General features: G+C 23.7%; 6 protein-coding genes across 6 annotated transcripts; 1 reads left to right on the forward strand and 5 right to left on the reverse strand.

Annotated features, from left to right (window-relative positions):
* Positions 1-1,792: 1,792 nt before the first annotated feature.
* Phum_PHUM380870 (UBX domain-containing protein, putative) lies at positions 1,793-4,134 on the reverse strand (the record flags this gene model as incomplete). Its single annotated transcript, XM_002428394.1, has 5 exons — positions 1,793-2,041; positions 2,146-2,275; positions 2,678-3,087; positions 3,327-3,618; positions 3,875-4,134. The coding sequence occupies 5 exons, from the start codon at positions 4,132-4,134 to the stop codon at positions 1,793-1,795; spliced, it is 1,341 nt and encodes a 446-aa protein (XP_002428439.1).
* Positions 4,135-4,859: 725 nt separating this feature from the next.
* On the forward strand, positions 4,860-8,218 carry Phum_PHUM380880 (Leukotriene A-4 hydrolase, putative; the record flags this gene model as incomplete). Its single annotated transcript, XM_002428395.1, has 9 exons — positions 4,860-4,920; positions 5,080-5,198; positions 5,275-5,420; positions 5,754-5,865; positions 6,031-6,327; positions 6,440-6,562; positions 6,760-6,966; positions 7,207-7,351; positions 7,554-8,218. 9 exons carry the CDS (start codon positions 4,860-4,862, stop codon positions 8,216-8,218), a joined length of 1,875 nt encoding a protein of 624 aa, XP_002428440.1.
* A 522-nt stretch (positions 8,219-8,740) lies between these two features.
* Phum_PHUM380890 (mitochondrial 50S ribosomal protein L13, putative) lies at positions 8,741-9,840 on the reverse strand (the record flags this gene model as incomplete). Its single annotated transcript, XM_002428396.1, has 3 exons — positions 8,741-8,974; positions 9,455-9,588; positions 9,675-9,840. 3 exons carry the CDS (start codon positions 9,838-9,840, stop codon positions 8,741-8,743), a joined length of 534 nt encoding a protein of 177 aa, XP_002428441.1.
* Positions 9,841-10,256: 416 nt separating this feature from the next.
* Positions 10,257-11,322, reverse strand: Phum_PHUM380900 (uncharacterized protein; the record flags this gene model as incomplete). The annotated part of the gene is made up of 3 exons (XM_002428397.1): positions 10,257-10,285; positions 10,497-11,120; positions 11,265-11,322. The coding sequence occupies 3 exons, from the start codon at positions 11,320-11,322 to the stop codon at positions 10,257-10,259; spliced, it is 711 nt and encodes a 236-aa protein (XP_002428442.1).
* Positions 11,323-11,399: 77 nt separating this feature from the next.
* Phum_PHUM380910 (uncharacterized protein) lies at positions 11,400-12,204 on the reverse strand (the record flags this gene model as incomplete). The annotated part of the gene is made up of 2 exons (XM_002428398.1): positions 11,400-11,662; positions 11,778-12,204. 2 exons carry the CDS (start codon positions 12,202-12,204, stop codon positions 11,400-11,402), a joined length of 690 nt encoding a protein of 229 aa, XP_002428443.1.
* Positions 12,205-14,198: 1,994 nt separating this feature from the next.
* Positions 14,199-16,102, reverse strand: Phum_PHUM380920 (uncharacterized protein; the record flags this gene model as incomplete). Its single annotated transcript, XM_002428399.1, has 4 exons — positions 14,199-14,240; positions 14,871-15,506; positions 15,564-15,999; positions 16,089-16,102. 4 exons carry the CDS (start codon positions 16,100-16,102, stop codon positions 14,199-14,201), a joined length of 1,128 nt encoding a protein of 375 aa, XP_002428444.1.
* Between the last annotated feature and the right edge of the window lie 1,507 nt (positions 16,103-17,609).

A 17,609-nucleotide genomic window follows, 5' to 3' on the forward strand; every position in this document is an offset into this window, starting at 1 on the left:
TGGCCAATCATTTTTAATGTGATCTAAACAATTGGTAGGAGTACGGGAAAATACTACGTGTATGTATGCGAGAATAAAAAATGCAGTAATAGCCTAAATATCAAATTTCAAATTTCATTGAATATTAAATTTTAAAATTAAATATAACAACATTAAAATAAATAATTGTTACCTTTAACAAAACGAAAAATTCCAAAAACCTTCTGACAGGTCTGGGAAAAGTTCTAGCATAAGTTAAAGCTGCCTTGAAGAAAAGAGCATGAAATAATCTGTCTCTTACATTTATTAACGGATTTTGATTATTATTGCTTCTCAGTCTGGTATTATTATTGTTGTTGTTGTTGTTGTTGTTGTTATTACTATTATTATTATTATTATTATTATTATTGTTGTTGTTATGGTTGTTGTTGTTGTTGTTGTTGGTATGACTATTACTATTACTGTTATTTACATTACTATTATTGTTATTATGATTACTATTATTGAGATTGTTGGTACTATTAAAGTAACTGTTTAAATTGTCGCCTGTAAGAGTATTATTTCTACTCATGTTGCTTTCAGTAAAAATTGTAAAATAATCAAGCTCTTCGTTTGCAGAATTACCAATGTTATTACTATTGTCAGAGCTAGGCATATTTCATTTACCGGAGCCAACCATTACTATACCCCAATGGTTAGCTAGAACTAAATAAAAAAATTTTTTTTTTTGATTCATTTTCCTGAAATAATTAAATGACAATTAAAAACTTTTATTAAAATTTTACAATTGTGATGTTATTATTAAACAAATAAATACACTTGGATTTATTCCAATCAAAAAAAAATTATTTTATGTGTTATAATTAAAATTATTTCTAAAATTAAATTACTTTACTTTCGCGGAAATTTATTTTATATTAAGATTTAAATGTAACTACGTTTAATTAAATTCTAAAATATGACCTACATGCAAACCAAATATTTTGTAAATCTACTTAGACTTAAGCATTTTGCTCCCAATTTCGTAAAAAAAAAAAAATAAAAAAATAAAAGAAAAACTGCAGGTTATACAGCAGATTATTTTTTATTTAATATATTTTTATTTCATCACCAATTATATAAAATAAAAATTATTTTTTAAAATTCAACTCTCACTCAAATGTTTCTTATTGTCAGCTGAATAAGTAACAGTGCAATATTGGCAACAGTGTAACATTGGCAAGAGTGCAGTAAACGTGGCGGCAGAATTTATGGCTGCCATATTTAAAATATTATTGTGCTCAAATCAAAGCAAGCATCGTTCTTCGAAAATTTTAAATCGCGGTTTTTTAGTGAGTTACTAAATAAGCTAACTCTCAATAGCAAGTATTTAATTCATTTTTAAAAATCTTTAATGGTTTCTATTCACTGTAAAAGAAACAATTAAAGTGAAATAAATTAAAAATATATTGTTTTTCTTTTTAATATACAAATTGATTAAAGCTTGACATATTAAATACAATATTGATTTTTAGTTAGAATTTCCTTATATATACCCAATTAGTTCATTTTTTATTGTTTTTAATTTAAAAAAAAGTGTGTACATTTCAATATATATTTTAAATAATTTCAAAAATGTTTAATACAACTTATTTTAATTTACATTTTAAAAATGTAAAATAAATATTTTAAATAAGAATAAAAAAATTGGATGCTATTTTAAGTATCACAATATTATCACTAAAAACGTACTTTTTACACTTTTGATAAAAATTTTTTTTTTTTTTTAATTTTTCTAAAAGTTACAAAATGCTTGCAAATAATTTCCTGTAAATTATGATAATGTTAAAGATTCAATTAAAGTAAGAATTTCTGCTTTGAAGTATGTTTTTTTAGAAGTATCAGGAGTAAAAATTATAATAGCAGCAGGCACTAACTTAAAATCTAAAAGTGTGGCCTCTGAATCAGGAACCAAGTGTTGTCCATCAGGAGTTGTAAGAGTAAATCCTAAATTTTCATCATCCAAAGTTTCTTTTACAAAAGTTATAATAGAAGAAACTTTTTCATATACTCCAAAAGTACCCTAAAAGAATTTATTCATAATTTTAATTTTTATTAGGAAATTAAATATACCAAATGTATGATAAAATTTTTAAAATTCTAATTATTATAAAAACAATAATTTACCTGGAGGAGAATTCCGTCAGGGAAACGAACTCTAATTAATGCAAACTTGTATCTTCTTATTTCTTGAATATTATCCTTCTCACGCATTGCCTTAGTTCTTAGAGTTAGATTTCTTTCAACTTCTTCTGCTCTGAAATATTAATTTTATTGTTATTTTAAAACATCTTACCTTTTTTAAATAAAAATTTAAGTTTTAAAAATCGAATAAAATTCATTTTTATATTCGAATAATTATCCTAATGAGTAATTAGTTGAAATTTTTTTTTTATTTGTAAATTGGGGTCTCCATTTTTTTTTAATTTGCCTTTTTAATACTGATCTAAATAAGTAATTATAAGAATGTGAGTAAGTATTTTGTACATTTTTAAAGTACAAAAAAGTAATGATACCATTAGCGAATATAATAAACTTAATATACAAGTTCTAATTTTTAAATTTGTTTTTTGTTTTTTTTCTTCCTTACGGAAAATAATAAGTTTACTACTTTGATGCTGTTATTAAATGATATTCAAACAAATATAAATTTTTATACCTTAAAAATTGTTCCTTTTTTATTTCTTCCACAGTCAGATTGTAGAATGATGCAGGCAATTCATTTCTTTCTTTTGCTTGGGTAGGAAGTAGTACTTGTAAATTTCTATGAAGTTCCAGAGTAATGGGTTCTGCATTTTTAAGACCATCAATTAAAATTTCAAAAACTTCCGGTGCATCAGGTAATTTTTCGATAGGATAAACCAAATAATTTTCAACAGTTCCCTCATTTGAAACTTCTTCTTTAACCTCAAAACCTGCAGCTTCTAAAATAAGTAGTGCACCTTCGACTGGCTGAACTTTTTCACAAAATACTTTGTTACTCATGCGAATTTTTCGATATTTTTCCTCATCTGGATATTTTAAAATGTTTTCTAAATATTTTACAATTGTGTTCACACATGTAGCTACCTGTAATTTCAATAATATACAATTTTAATTATCATTCCCAGCAACTAATATTTTAGATTGTCAACATTAAGTTTTAAAAGTAACTATTTGTAATCAAAGTAATACTTTTAACACAAAATTATAAAATATTAAATTTTGAAGACACTGAGATGCACTTAAATTTTTATTTTATTTTTAAAGGAAATTTTCATTTTGATATTTTAAAGTGTACTGGACATCGACTAGAAAAAATCAATTACCTTTTCTCGATTATAATTTAAAGTGTGAATTATAAGACAAGCAATAAGTCCTTTTTCTTCTTCTAATTCATTGTATAGAAATTCTCTAATTTTATGATTCCATTCTTCTTTTGTGAGTACATCAGGTCCTAATAAAGGACATTCAAAAAAAACACCTTGTACAGCTAAAAGAGGAGAACCTTCCAATTCAATCTCTGGTTTGCTTTTACTATGTGTAGCAGCAGATGCAGTATGAACACGTTTTTCTGCTTCTAATTCTTGTCTTACCTGGGCTTTAATTGTAGCCATTGACCTGAATAAAAAATTTTTTAAAAATTTTAAATAAATAGTATGTACCATAACTTTAAAGATTTTAATTAATCAAGATGTAAATTTTTTAGAAATATTATTTTATGAAATACATTCTTAAGTTTGAAAACTTATATTTATTCATTTGAACTGAAATATACAAAATTTCAAGAAAAGTGTAAATCATTGCATTTTTAATTGTTACCTTATCAACTTAAAGAAATAATTAAGGTAAAAAAGTTAATATTTGTTTTATTTACTTTTTGCCCACATTTTTTTGTTTATCCCATCTGGCCAATGCTGCCTCGGCAGCATTTTTTGATTCTTCAGTCAGTTCTTTTCTAGTGGATGAGGGCTGAACACTAGCACTGCTACCACTACTACTGCCACAACTCGAAGCCCCACTATGATTACTTCTTGAGTAATCAGATGGTTCATTCAATCTGTAACCTGGACCAGCCCTTTTAAAAGCAGCATCAGTTTTTTTGTTCTTTAAAAGTTTTCGAATTTTGTCAATCATTTAAAGTCTTGGTGTGTGCTCCGTGGGTAATTTGAGCATAGATACGCTCTTTTTTAATTCCTCTATAGCTTTACTAGAAGCTAAATAAATATGGAACCATTAATTTGTTGCATGAATGTCATTGAAAATTTTGTTATTTTATTTACACGTACCTGTTTTCATAAACCGATTGCAAATTCGTTTTCCGTAAATTCTCCAAGTAAAAAATATCAGAATAATATTGCAAATTAGGATAATTAAGAATCCTTTGAAAAGTTTAATTTGAAAATCATCAAAAGAAAAATAAATCAAACAACTTTTAAAACTGGTTACTCTAAAATATTGAAGTAAATTCCAATTAAACAACAAACTCCAAGAATCTAATATAATATTTTTAAATTCTTCAACTTCGAAAGTCAAATTATTAAATATTGTGAAATTAAAAAAATTCAACATTCTCCATAATTCTAAAAAACAAACGCTTTCCTTTATTTCGAGACTCGAAAATATTGATTATCGTCACGAATTACTTTTCGATTGGGTAGGAAAAAAAAACAGAGTGGCCAATTACAAAGCCCGGCAATTTTTAATTAGCTTATCTTCTCTAAAACCTTATAATTTTAATATCTTATCAGTTTACTTCGAAATATTTTATATATGGCAAAGTCTTAGTAAAAATTTTTAATCATTATTTAATATAAATTTTTAAAATTTGTTTTTTTTTTAGAAAAGTTAAATTGGATATTATGTCGGAAAAAAAGGTTAGGAAACTAGGTATAATTGACCCTTGTTCTTATTCAAATCCTGGTAAATAAATCAATTTTTTTATAAATAATTTGTTTTATTATTACTTAAAATGTACACTTGATCTACATATTTATTTTTTCAAATTAGATTTTGTAGATTCAAGTGGGTTTTTTATCTATAAAAATTAATCAATATTTTATAACTTATTTCAAATTGCAGAAAAAGTAAGAATCAAGCACTTGGCATTATTTTTAGACATTAATTTTGAGAAAAATATTTTGCAAGGAAAAGTTCATTTAACTTGTGAAAAAAAAGAGAATGTAACTACAAGTCACTTGGTAAGATCACAACTATTTTATATCAAAATGTATTTATGGAATAAATTAAAATTTTGTATATGTAAAATATTTTTAGGTTCTGGACTGTAAGGACCTAAAAATTAGTAAAGTGGTACATTTGTCAACTAATAAAAACTTAAATTTTGAAATTGGGGAAAGTTATCAATCTTTCGGAAGTGCATTAACTATAACATTGCCTGTAAAAGAAACAAATGAGAATGTGTAAGTCGAGTATTTCTTATCTATGTATTAGAAATTTTGCAATAATTTAGTTTTAGACATTTATTTTTAATTGTATATTCTTAATTAATCAATTATTTGTTAATTTTGCAATATTAGGAATTCTAAATTTTTTTTTATTAGTTTTTTTCCCATTATTTTCTTAAAAAAAAAAAAATCGACTTTTATTAAACTTGCAAGTTTTAGAACACATTTCAATTTTATGATCAATGACTTTTATAATTTTTTTTTTTTTTTTTTCATATTTAAATTTGTGAGATTTACATTACCTGCACTTTTTTGTCATTATTTATTTTGTTTTAAAATGATTTTAAGGTATGAAATTAGTATTGAATATGAAACATCACCTGAGGCAAGTGCACTTCAGTGGCTTTCAGCAAAACAAACTCTTGGAAAGCTGGAGCCTTTTATGTTTAGTCAATGCCAAGTAAATCATTTGTTTTTTATTTTTTTATTTATTTTTTAATGATATTATTTATATTCAATTTAAATAAAACTTTTCATTTGAATTTTCTCAGTATATATTAATAGAGAGTAAGTAGGTCTTGGACTAAAAAATTTATTTTTAAACTTAATTATGTATATTTTTCAGGCTATACACTGTCGTTCAATTATACCATGCCAAGACACTCCTTCTGTTAAATTCCCTTATACAGCTGAAATAAGTGCTCCAAAGCAGTTGATGGTACTCATGAGTGGAATTAAAAATGGTGATCCTCAACTTGTTGAGACTAACAAGTTAAAATGGAAATTTACTCAAAAAATTCCTATTCCATCATATTTAATAGCCATTGTCGCAGGTAGACTTAAAGGAAAAATTTTGGGTTCCAAGTCTAGTGTTTATTCAGAGCCAGAAATACTTAAAGAATGTGCATTTGAGTTTTCAGAGGTATTTTATACTGTTATTATTATTAACATATAATAAAATTATTACTTTAACATTTAAAAGATAGTTCTTAGTAAACGAAATTATAAAAATATTTTTCATTTTATTTTATTAGACTGATAAAATGTTGAGGGCTGCCATTAAAATCTGTGGGCCCTATGTTTGGGATAAATATGATTTATTGGTTTTACCACCATCGTTTCCTTTTGGAGGAATGGAAAATCCATGCCTTACATTTGTCACTCCAACACTTTTGGTTTGTATTTTCTTATAATATTTTTATTTTTTTGTATTTTTTATTTTTATGTCATAAAATATAATAAATGAATAAATATTAAACAAAAAATCTTGAATAGATTTTATAATCTTTTTATGTTGAATATTTAAATACCTTTAAAGGTTTTGAAGTTAAATTATTTTTTTTATAAATTTCAGGCAGGTGATCGATCTTTGGCCAATGTCATAGCACATGAAATAGCTCACAGTTGGACAGGAAACTTAGTTACAAATGAAAATTTTGAACATTTTTGGTTAAATGAAGGTTTTACAACTTTCATCGAAAGAAAAATTATTGGTGCATTGTATGGAGAACCACAAAGACATTTCTATGCAATTTTAGGTTTAGAATCTTTAAAAGAAACTGTGGCAAGTGTTTTTACATACTTTTTTTTTAACTTAAAAAAATTTTTTTTTTAGAATTTTAATAGTCATTAATTATAAACATCACACAAAAATTACTTATGTACAATTGTATATTTTGTTTTGTTTTGTGTAAAAAGAAGATCAATTTTTTTTTTTTACCTTACTTTTTCTATAAAATTATTTTAGTAAATTTTAATTTTACTTTTATTACCTAATTAATATTTCAATTGTACTTTGCAGGTAACAACTTTAGGAGAATCAAATCCTCTGACTTGTTTAGTTCCACAATTAAAACTTACAGATCCAGATGATGCTTTTTCATGTGTACCTTATGAAAAGGGTCATACCTTTTTATTTTATTTGGAAACTCTTTTAAACGAGGACGGTAAGTTATAATAATTTATGTATTTTAAAAAATTTTTATCAATTAAATTTTTTAGGGCTTAACCGATGACATATTTAATACTTGGGAATTTTTTTTTTTTTTTTCAATCAATAGTTTTTTCATTAAATATTTTTATTATTAAGTAATAAATAATATTTGAATTTGGTATAAATAAAAGGAAAAAAAAATAATAATTTTACAGGAAAGTTTAGTGCTTTTTTACAAAGCTATTTGGATAAATTTAAATTTTTAACGGTCAAAACAAATGATTTTAAAAATCATCTATACGAGTTTTTTGATAATCGTACGTCAATATTGGATAGTATAGATTGGAATACATGGCTTTATTGTCCGGGAATGCCTCCAGTCATACCTGATTACGATCGAAGCTTGTTGATTGTCGTTGAAAATTTGATTGAAAAATGGTGGAATTGGGTTCCAACGGAAGAATGTTTGTTTAATTGTTGTCCCTTCACGATAGCAGAATTCGAACCCCTTATAAGTGCTCAAAAATGCATGTTTTTTTCAAAATTATTAGAAAAAGAATCGTTTGATATTCAAAAATTGAAATTGATGCACAAAGTTTATCATATGGAAGAAGTACAAAATTCGGAGGTTAAATTTGCTTGGTTAAGAGTTTGTGTGAAATCAAAATGGCAGGATAGAATTCCAGACGTTTTGAAATTTTTAAACGATCAAGGACGAATGAAATTCGTTCGTCCACTTTATAGAGATTTGTACAATTGGGAATATTCACGGGAAATCGCAATTGATAATTTTAATAAAAATCGAAAATATATGATGTTTGTTCTCGCTAATCAATTGGAAAAAGATTTGCATTTAAATGAGGTAAAAACCAATAATTAATTGCCTTTATTGGAAAAAAAAAAAAAAAAAATTATTTTCTTACTTTTTATTATCTAATAAAATTAAATAAGTTTTAATATATTTTTATTAACTGACATAGGCTTTTTAATAAATTCTTATTTTGTCCTGTAACCCAATTTAATTATTTACTAAATCATATAAAATCAATTTTATTCTTTAACAATATAAAAATGTAGAGGTCAGTCGATGGATTGAAAATAGATATTAAAAAATCATAAAAATAAACAAGCTCATTTTAAAAATATTTAGCATAAAATTTATTAGAGTTAACACTACTGTACAATGAAAATAATAATTACTGTTAAAATAAAAAAACTAAAAATAATTGCTACCATTTTTTTAAATTTGAAAAAGAAAGCTATTAAAAATATTTGAAAACAATTAATAATGAATGGTGAATCGTTTTAAAAATTGCATTCAATACACAGAAGTAATTTAAAGAAATTCTAGCTTACTGAAGAAATAATACATAACAATTGATTATCACCTAGTATTTCAATCTTATTTTCTTACATAATCAGTAGAATAATTTGCAAGCTTTGGAAATTCTTCAATTTCTTTTTCGGAATAGCTTTTAAGCTTACGGGGAACAATTCTAAGCTGTTCAATTTGGCTAGATACATTTTCCAATATTTCTTTAGGAACTTTTTCTTCATCATACAAATGCAATCTTTCCATAGTATGTCTTCGTTGCAAATTTTTGTCCAATGAAGAATACACAGCCTTTTTCATTATCTAAATTTAAAAAAAAAAAATAAATTATTTCTCATATTATCAAGTTTTAATTTTAAAAATTAGTTTTCGTCATAAAATTACAAAGTGTAAAATCATTTAATAGATTTGTTTCATAATAACTGGAATGAAAATTTTTTACCAACACTGTAGGACAAATGAACAACTATTAGGGATCAACAAAAAAAAGTCCAGTGCACAATCTAACATCTCGATATTGTTTGATTAATGTTTCATAAAGATAATTGAATTTTAAAAAAAATGAAACTGACACTAAATTAATTAAAAATTAATTTAACATTTAATTTAATTATTGTATGTTTTCGTTGCTTTTAAATTACAATTAATTAAATTAATGACCAAGTAAACAAGCCAAGTTATTAAAAATTAAACGTTTTAACACTGACAAAAGTAAAACTTAGTCACTTAACTCACATAATTTAGAAAAATTAAAATCAATATTAAAATTCAAACTCTAATTACCATTGTAGGATCTTTTTTGTGTAAATCATAAGCCAATGTCCATGAAGCTCCCCCAGGATAACCTGTATGATGAAAATACACTCGCCTTTTCCATTCATCTCCAGGTAAAGCAATGTGTTTACAATTAATTACAACTACATGATCACCACAATGATCTGTAAAATACATTTAAAATTAAACGTTTATTAAAAAACATCTTAACTAAGAAAAATTAAATTACTTTTTAAAATTAACTTACTTTGTGGATGATAAATAGGTTTATATTTTCCGGTTAAATATTTAATGATAAGTTTTGCTGAATCAAATGGGTTTTGCCATTTTGCATCGTATATATGCCACACTCTACAAAATGTGGCCCATTGTTGAACTCTTCCATAGGCCGACATTTTTAGGTTAGGAAAAAGAATAACAATGCGGCAACCATGCTTAAGTCATTGAAATTTTAATTTGTATATTAGTGGTTGTACATAATATGTATACATATTTTTTAATTATTTTTAAGTTCGAATATGTGTTGTTTAAAATAATATGCATTTAAATATTATTATAATTCTGTTTACTAATCGTATAAATGTATTTTATAACATTATTGTCGATAAAATTTACGTATAAATTAATCAAAACAAAAGTCAAAACCGTTATTCGGATAGGAAGTTAATTTGTAACATCGTTTTAAATTACAAAAAAATTTATCATTGTTTGTTGCTCTTATTAAAATTAATAATTTTATAATTTTTATAAATTAATAATTTATAATTTTATAATAAAATTAAAATATAAAAAAAAATTTTTAATAAGATTTCTAGGAACTATGTAGTGCTAAATGTACGTCTTAAAATTAATATAGATAGATAATATAGAGTAATAGATTTATTCGAATGTTTTACAATTGATAAAATTTAAAAATACATTTTATTAGAACATTTAAAAATTTTAATTTTTTGTTTAAAATAAATTTATTTTTTAGTGTAATAAATTATAATTTCTATAAAAAATGATAAAAGGCTAAGGACGAAACCGCCAAAAAGTATGCAAAAAACACCGTAAATGTGATCATTTGACAGTTTAAGGAATGTTCTAGGAGGCGGTGGAATTTTGAAAATGTATTCGGATCTCCATTTGCTTGTAATACCAGATTCCTTTAATCTATTTACTAGCATATCTAGCTGAATAAGGAAAGGAGAATGTTTTTTCAACATAACGGATGGATAATATGATAGTATGCAATCGGTCATAACGTATATGTTCCCTTTGGCTAAAGGATTGATTAAGGCATAATATAGAAACATTGATGTATGCCCCATGTAAGCTATTTTTCTTTCTGTAGAAATATATGTTACAGCTTTTTCTATATTGAAATCGGTTATTTGAAATTTTTGTGCCATTTTTTTTATTGTTGGCTCACTTCCATTGTATTCTAATAAACGATACATATTGTTATAGCCCGTTAACTGAAGCGGAGAACGAATTAACTCTTCAAAACTTTGTATTTCGGGATCATCCTGTGGAACAGTTAGTTTGCTGCTTATTGAAGATTTATAAGCAACTGTTATGATGAAGCTAAATAAAATCCACGTTATAACTGCTATTCTAAAAAATTCGTAATGAGGAATATTAACGGGCAATCCGAGGCAACTCGAACATTCGTACAAAAAAATATCAGAGCCTTTAGAAAAAAGTTTTATCTTTAAGTATTTGTTTAATTGATGAAAAGCATAAAAAATAAAAACGAATGTAACTAAAATTAACGACCAAGTGAAGGGGGTGAATTCAAAAATTAAAATAGTTATCCAGTAAGGAGTATTTACACCTGCACCTTTTGGAACACCATACGTAATACATTCCTTTCCGCCGTAAGGTGAAGACATATCTAAAAATTGATATCGTTCACTTGTCGGAGCTAAGAGACCTATGGCAAAATCACTTTTTCCCGTAAAAACTTCTCCTACAGCACTTGAGGAGAAGGTTTTATCCATCCCCATCCAACACCATCAGCTGAAGTTGCAAATGTTATATTAAAATTAAGTTTTTTACCATATTCCATCAACACTTTCCCTTCTATTCCATGAAGATTTTTCGTCATATTCTTATCCTCATCAGAAATTACAATTGGCTTAACTTTAACAAATGTTGCATTAACGTTGCACTGATTTAAATTTTTAAAATTCTTATTATTCTTCAAGGCAAAACAATTGTTGACAAATTTTTCTGAAATGATGAAAATATATTTTTAAAAAAAAATTTTTTTTTACTCAAAAAAGTTTAATTTTACTTTCAAACGTTTTAATAATTTTTAAAATAGACTTTAATTAATTTATCTTACTCGTTTGAGTGGAAAATTTATCCACATCAAATATTTCTAAATCACAGTGTTCATTTGCATATGGTAAAAAACTATAAATAATTATTTCTTTTCCTGGCCACACTATTTCAAAAACATTTATTACTTTATAATTCCAAAAAATTTTTATATCAGTTTTAACTTCATCAAAAAATTTAGATATGACTAAAAACCGAGTGTTCAAACCCCAAAAAGTATTATTTAATAACATTCCTATTGAAATTTTTCCAAAAACAAAAACCAAATCACTTGGCCTCTCAGTATAAATTCCTTCCTCAAAATTTTCCTGTACGTTTATAAGTACTGGAATTTCAACAGATTTTAATAACATTGTCACCAGTTCTTCCTCTTCAGTTGAATACCACATGGATATTTTAAAATGGCTAACTTCTTTTATTATTTCTACCATGCTATCTATTAATAAACTTGAATTATTATTTTCTTTTAAATTTATTATATTCATCCAACTTATTTGAAGTTTAAAAAAAATTAAATAAAACCAATATTCGATTCTCATATTCATGTATACCTGTAAGCATATACCCACACATTTATAAATAAAATAATATTTAATTAATTTAATTTTTGAAAAATTTTATTAATACATAAAAAGTAGCGAACTGACTAAATCAAAGTACAAAAAAAAAAAAAAAAAAAAAAAATTAAAAATTAAAAAGATTTATTGCAAAATAATTCTTTTTTTTTTTTTTTTGATAAAATGAAAGTTTTAATGTTTTTTCAACATGAAAACTATGAATATAATGATAATGATAATTAAGATGAAGATAATATAATCGTGAACACAGAGAGAGAGAGAGAGAGAGGACTGTAAATGTCAAAAATAAAATAAATATAAAAACATTCATTTATTTTATTGATTATTCAGAGTTTCTACTGTGTCTCTTTTTAATAAAAAAAAAAAATCAAAATCTTTTATTACTGTTATTTAATGTTTTTAATTAAAAATATTTAAGCAATTAAAAAAAAATACATAAAAAAAGGTAAAAAAGTTTTAGCTTCAAATTTATTGATTACAACTACTTTTTTTTTGTTAAACTAAATTTACTTTGTAAAACCATAAATAATATTTAATAAAAATAATAATAATATACTCTTAAAACATTTTTTTTGTAAATAAAATTTAAATCACTTGACAGTAATATATATATTTTTTTTCTTAAATTTAATTTTATTCCCTTTGATAAGATTTAAAAAAAAAAAACTTTTTTTTACTTAATAAGTAAATAAATTTAAAATTTATTTTTCAAAAATAAAATAATTTTTTTTTTTTAAATGCAATGAAATAATCTGTTAGACTAAAACTAAAATTTAATTTTTACAAAATATTTTTTTAAAACTTTATTTAAATATTCTGATTTTGATTTGTTATTAAAAATAATAATAATAATAGTAGTAGTAGTAGTAGTAGAAGTAGTAGTAATTATATTATAATTTGAAATTATTCTTTTTCTTTTTTTTTCTTTTAAAATTCTTTTTTTGAAATAATTGTTTAATAAAAAAAACTTTTATAAAGCTTTTTGAAAATTAAAAAAAAAAAAAAAAAAATGTCAAAATGCTTGTTTAATTATTTATCAAAGACTTTGTTTGTAACAATTTTAAAGAGAATATTAAATGAATTTAAGTTTTAAAAAAAAAAATTCTCTTAATAAAATAATTCAAAACTTATTTCATGTCCAGCTTGAGTATATATATATATATATTTCTTTTGTTTAAAAAAAGGTTACATTTTTGAATTATTATTATTATTATTTTTTTTTTAGAAATATACTTTGTGTGTTTAGGAAACTTTAAAAACCTTAAAAAATTTTTTTTAAGGATAAATTTATTTATTTTAATAATTGTTTCTGTTATTTTGTAACTGTATATTTTTTTCAATTCTTAATTTTACATATTAGTTTATGGGAAATTAAAAAATTATTAATCAAATGATGACGTAGGATATTTAAAAAAATGTTTAATTACTAATTTTTATAACGCTAAATTAAAATAAATAATTAACGACAAAAACAAAAATATTTATTAACCATAAGTTAATTTATGCATGTTTTAGAATTTTGAATTTTTAAAAAATGGTCACGTGATTTCATTGTTTCGGATTATTAACGTGAACAAAAATTTAATTGTTTCAAAATGTTTATTTACTCTATGACTCACTAAGATAAATTCCGCTTTTTTTTTCTTAGATGAAAAAGAATAAATGAGAATGAAAAGATGTTTTTGACGAGTGAATTATTTTTAAAAATTAATTTTTATTGTTTCAATTCATTCAAATAGTGTAAAAAAATAGTCAAAATTTTACATAAAGTGATTATTATTCAGATTTTGTCGGGTAAATCGTAATTAATATTAATTTTTTTCCTTTTGAAATAATTTTAATTACGACTACTTATACATGTATGTAGGTACATATTTATTCACTTTACTCTTTGCAATATTTCAATTTATAATTTAATGTCAGAGAAATCATTTTTAAAATAACATTTATTTTTAATAATAATAAAAGGTATTTACTTTTCTCTTATACTTTAGTATAAGTACGTACGAAGAAATAAATATGTTGGTACATATTAATATAATAACCATAATGATGATGTGAATTTTAATATGATGTTGAAAAAAAAATTTTTTTTTTTTTTTGAAAATTGAGTAGGAACATTTAAAATTTTATTTCATATTAGATTCAAATAACAATAATAATAATATTAAAAATTTTTACCGATTTAAAAAAAAAACGTTTATTAAAAATTCATCATCATTATTATTATTAATTTTTTTTGGTTAAAGGGTTCGTGATTTAATGGCTAAGGGTTTTTTCATACGAATAATAATTTAAACTTCAATTTATGAATGAATAAAAAATGACAAAATGATGAAATAATATGAAAATATTGAATTTTAATTTTGTTGTGATTTTCTTTTTTTTTTACAACAATCGATATTAATTCAATTGCATTTTAATTTTCGTTTAATTTAAATTATTTTAAATTTTTCAAAAATGAAAACAATAAATGATATAAAAAATCCTATAAGTAAAACGATTATTATTGACAGTACGTGACGTAACGATAATTTTGAAGATGGCGGATTTTTTTTTACTGTATCGTAAATGTATTGGCTCCTCCATTTTGATAAAATACCCGATTCAAATAATTTTCTCGTGATTTTGTTGAAAGATTCCGTTACCGGACTGTTTCTCTGTAGTAAAATTATTGGATAATATTCTGATGCGCATTCTTTCATAAAATGTACCTTTCCTCTTGAGTTTGGATTGATCATGGCATAGTAAAAAAGTGAAGTCATTTGTTGAAGATAAGCTTTATCTTTGTGAAAACTTACGTAGTTCATGACTTCTTCCACGATAAATTCTTTCAATTCAAATCGGTTCACCAATTGTTCTCTAATTCCTTCCGCGTTATTTGCTACAAATTTCACCAAGTTTATGGGACCGTATAAATCCAAATCTGACTCCAGTAACTCGGGTATAGTGTCTATTTCTTTCGGGTGATACGGTACTGTTAATTTACTTCTCATTAAAGATTGATAAGAAATAATAATTATAAACGAGTACCAAATCCATGCAATCGTGATAATTCTAAACGAACTATTTTGGGTTACGTTAATGGGAAATCCTAGAAAAGCGGAAAAAGTATCGAGTGCGACACTCGAAATGCTTTTTTTCTCATAATTTATCTTCCGGATAAACCAAAATCCAAAAGTGCTAAAACAAAATATTATTAAAATACACACCCAAACGTTTATTTTAAATTCGTTAATATAAATTTCGATCCAATCGGCTTGTTTTTTCATAACTCCAAAAGGTACGGCAAAACTTAAACATTCTAATTTAGGTTCTGTAGGTACGGAAATATCTAGTAAATGATGGCGTTCAGTAGTTGCAGCTAAAAGTCCAATTCCGAAATAACTTTTTTTTGTAAATATGTCTCCTATCACACCACCCGGTGATGGATAAATCCAACCCCAAAGTTCTTTATCCTCAGGTATGGCAAACCAAGATTTAAAATTTAATTTTTTCGATAATTCCAGTACTATCGATGCTTCCGTACCTGTAGGATTAAATGCACCGCCATTTATTTCCTCTTCATTTTTGGGAAAAATAATAATGGGTGGTAAATTGACAACGGTCGAATTTAACAAACATCCGTAAAAATTATTTAAACCGTATCTTTTGAAATTTTTAATTAAATTTAAATTTAAATCAATAATTTTCAATTTGTTACATTTTTTTTCGGAAAATGGTTCGTAACTGTAAACCTGAAATCCGTCATAATTATTATTATTATTATTATTATTATTATTTATAGTAATTCCGATAACGTTTATGATATTTAAATTCCAAAAATATTGAAATATGTTTAATAATTGTTTTTTTGTTATATTTATTTGAGTATAAGCCAATATAAAAATTGTTCTTCTGTTCCAATGAGTTTTATTAAGTATTTGTGGAAAATCGTGAAAATAATTTGAAAAAAAAACAACGTCCGAAGGTGTTCTTAAATCTATTTCATTTATATAAAATAATTCTTCTTCGGCGTTTACCGTTGAGGGCCCTCCCACACTTTTTATTATTTCATTTATTTCATCCGTTAAATTATTATTATCATTATTATAATGAAAAACAATTTTTTTGGCGAATTCTGACTGACTTTTAAGTAAATATGTTGTTACGTTAATAATTAAATTTAAATTTAAATTTTTTTCAATTAATAATTGAGATTTCCCATTATTTAAATAATATAATATTATGACGAAATTAATTAATTTCATTATTATTTAATAATTTTATTTAATAAAAATTCTAATCACTCGAAGGAACAAACAAACAAGCAAACAAACAAACAACTCATGAAATGATTTTTAACGAAATAAATTTTTTTTTCTTTTCTTTTCTTTTCTTTTTAAATTGGATTGCGCTTGCTTAATGTCAATTTTAAAATTAATTTTTTTTTTTTATGTTAATAAAATAATAAAAAAAATAACGTGCACGTAATTTTAACTTGTTAAATAATGTTAATAATGATATTTATTTTAATAATATATATATATATATATTAAAATTTTTTTTTGTCATTTTGTGATAATGAGGTGTATCACAAATAAACGACGAATAATTAAATATTATATTATAAATTAATTTTAACAAATTTTTTTTTTAAATAAAAATAAAATCTTACGAAAAGACGTTAGTGATAAATAAATTTTTTTTTTCGTAAGATTCCGCCGTAATTTTCCGAAAATTCACGAAAATTTTTAGTTATGCTCGTAACATGTTGAATAAGAAAGCCTATTGATCGAAAAAAAAAAAAATTTATTATTATTATTATTATTATTAATCTAATTCATTGTTATTATTTTAATATAAATATATATATTTATAAATTTTTATTTTAAAATTTGTTTCGAATAATTTTCGTTGTCTTTTTTTTTTTTTTTTTGATATAAATTTTATTAAACAGGAAATAAAATTAATTAAACTAAATTGATTCATTCATAATTTGATCACACGAAATCAATTGTATAATATTATATAATATTATAATTTATTATTATTATTATTATTATAAGCCACGTGACTGACGTGCGAAAGTCTGAAAATTTTTTTTTTTTTTTTTTTTTTATTGATCGTTTTATGTTAATAATTTAACACGATAAATGGAATAATATATTTCATGCGTTCTTTTTTTAGAATTTTTTTTTACACATGACCCAACCACTTAGCATGTCATAATTAATTTATGAATAATATTAAAATATTATTTTAAATATATAAAAAAT

Source organism: Pediculus humanus, genomic scaffold, assembly GCF_000006295.1.
Source record: "Pediculus humanus corporis 1103172107855 genomic scaffold, whole genome shotgun sequence".
Lineage (NCBI taxonomy): Eukaryota > Metazoa > Arthropoda > Insecta > Psocodea > Pediculidae > Pediculus > Pediculus humanus.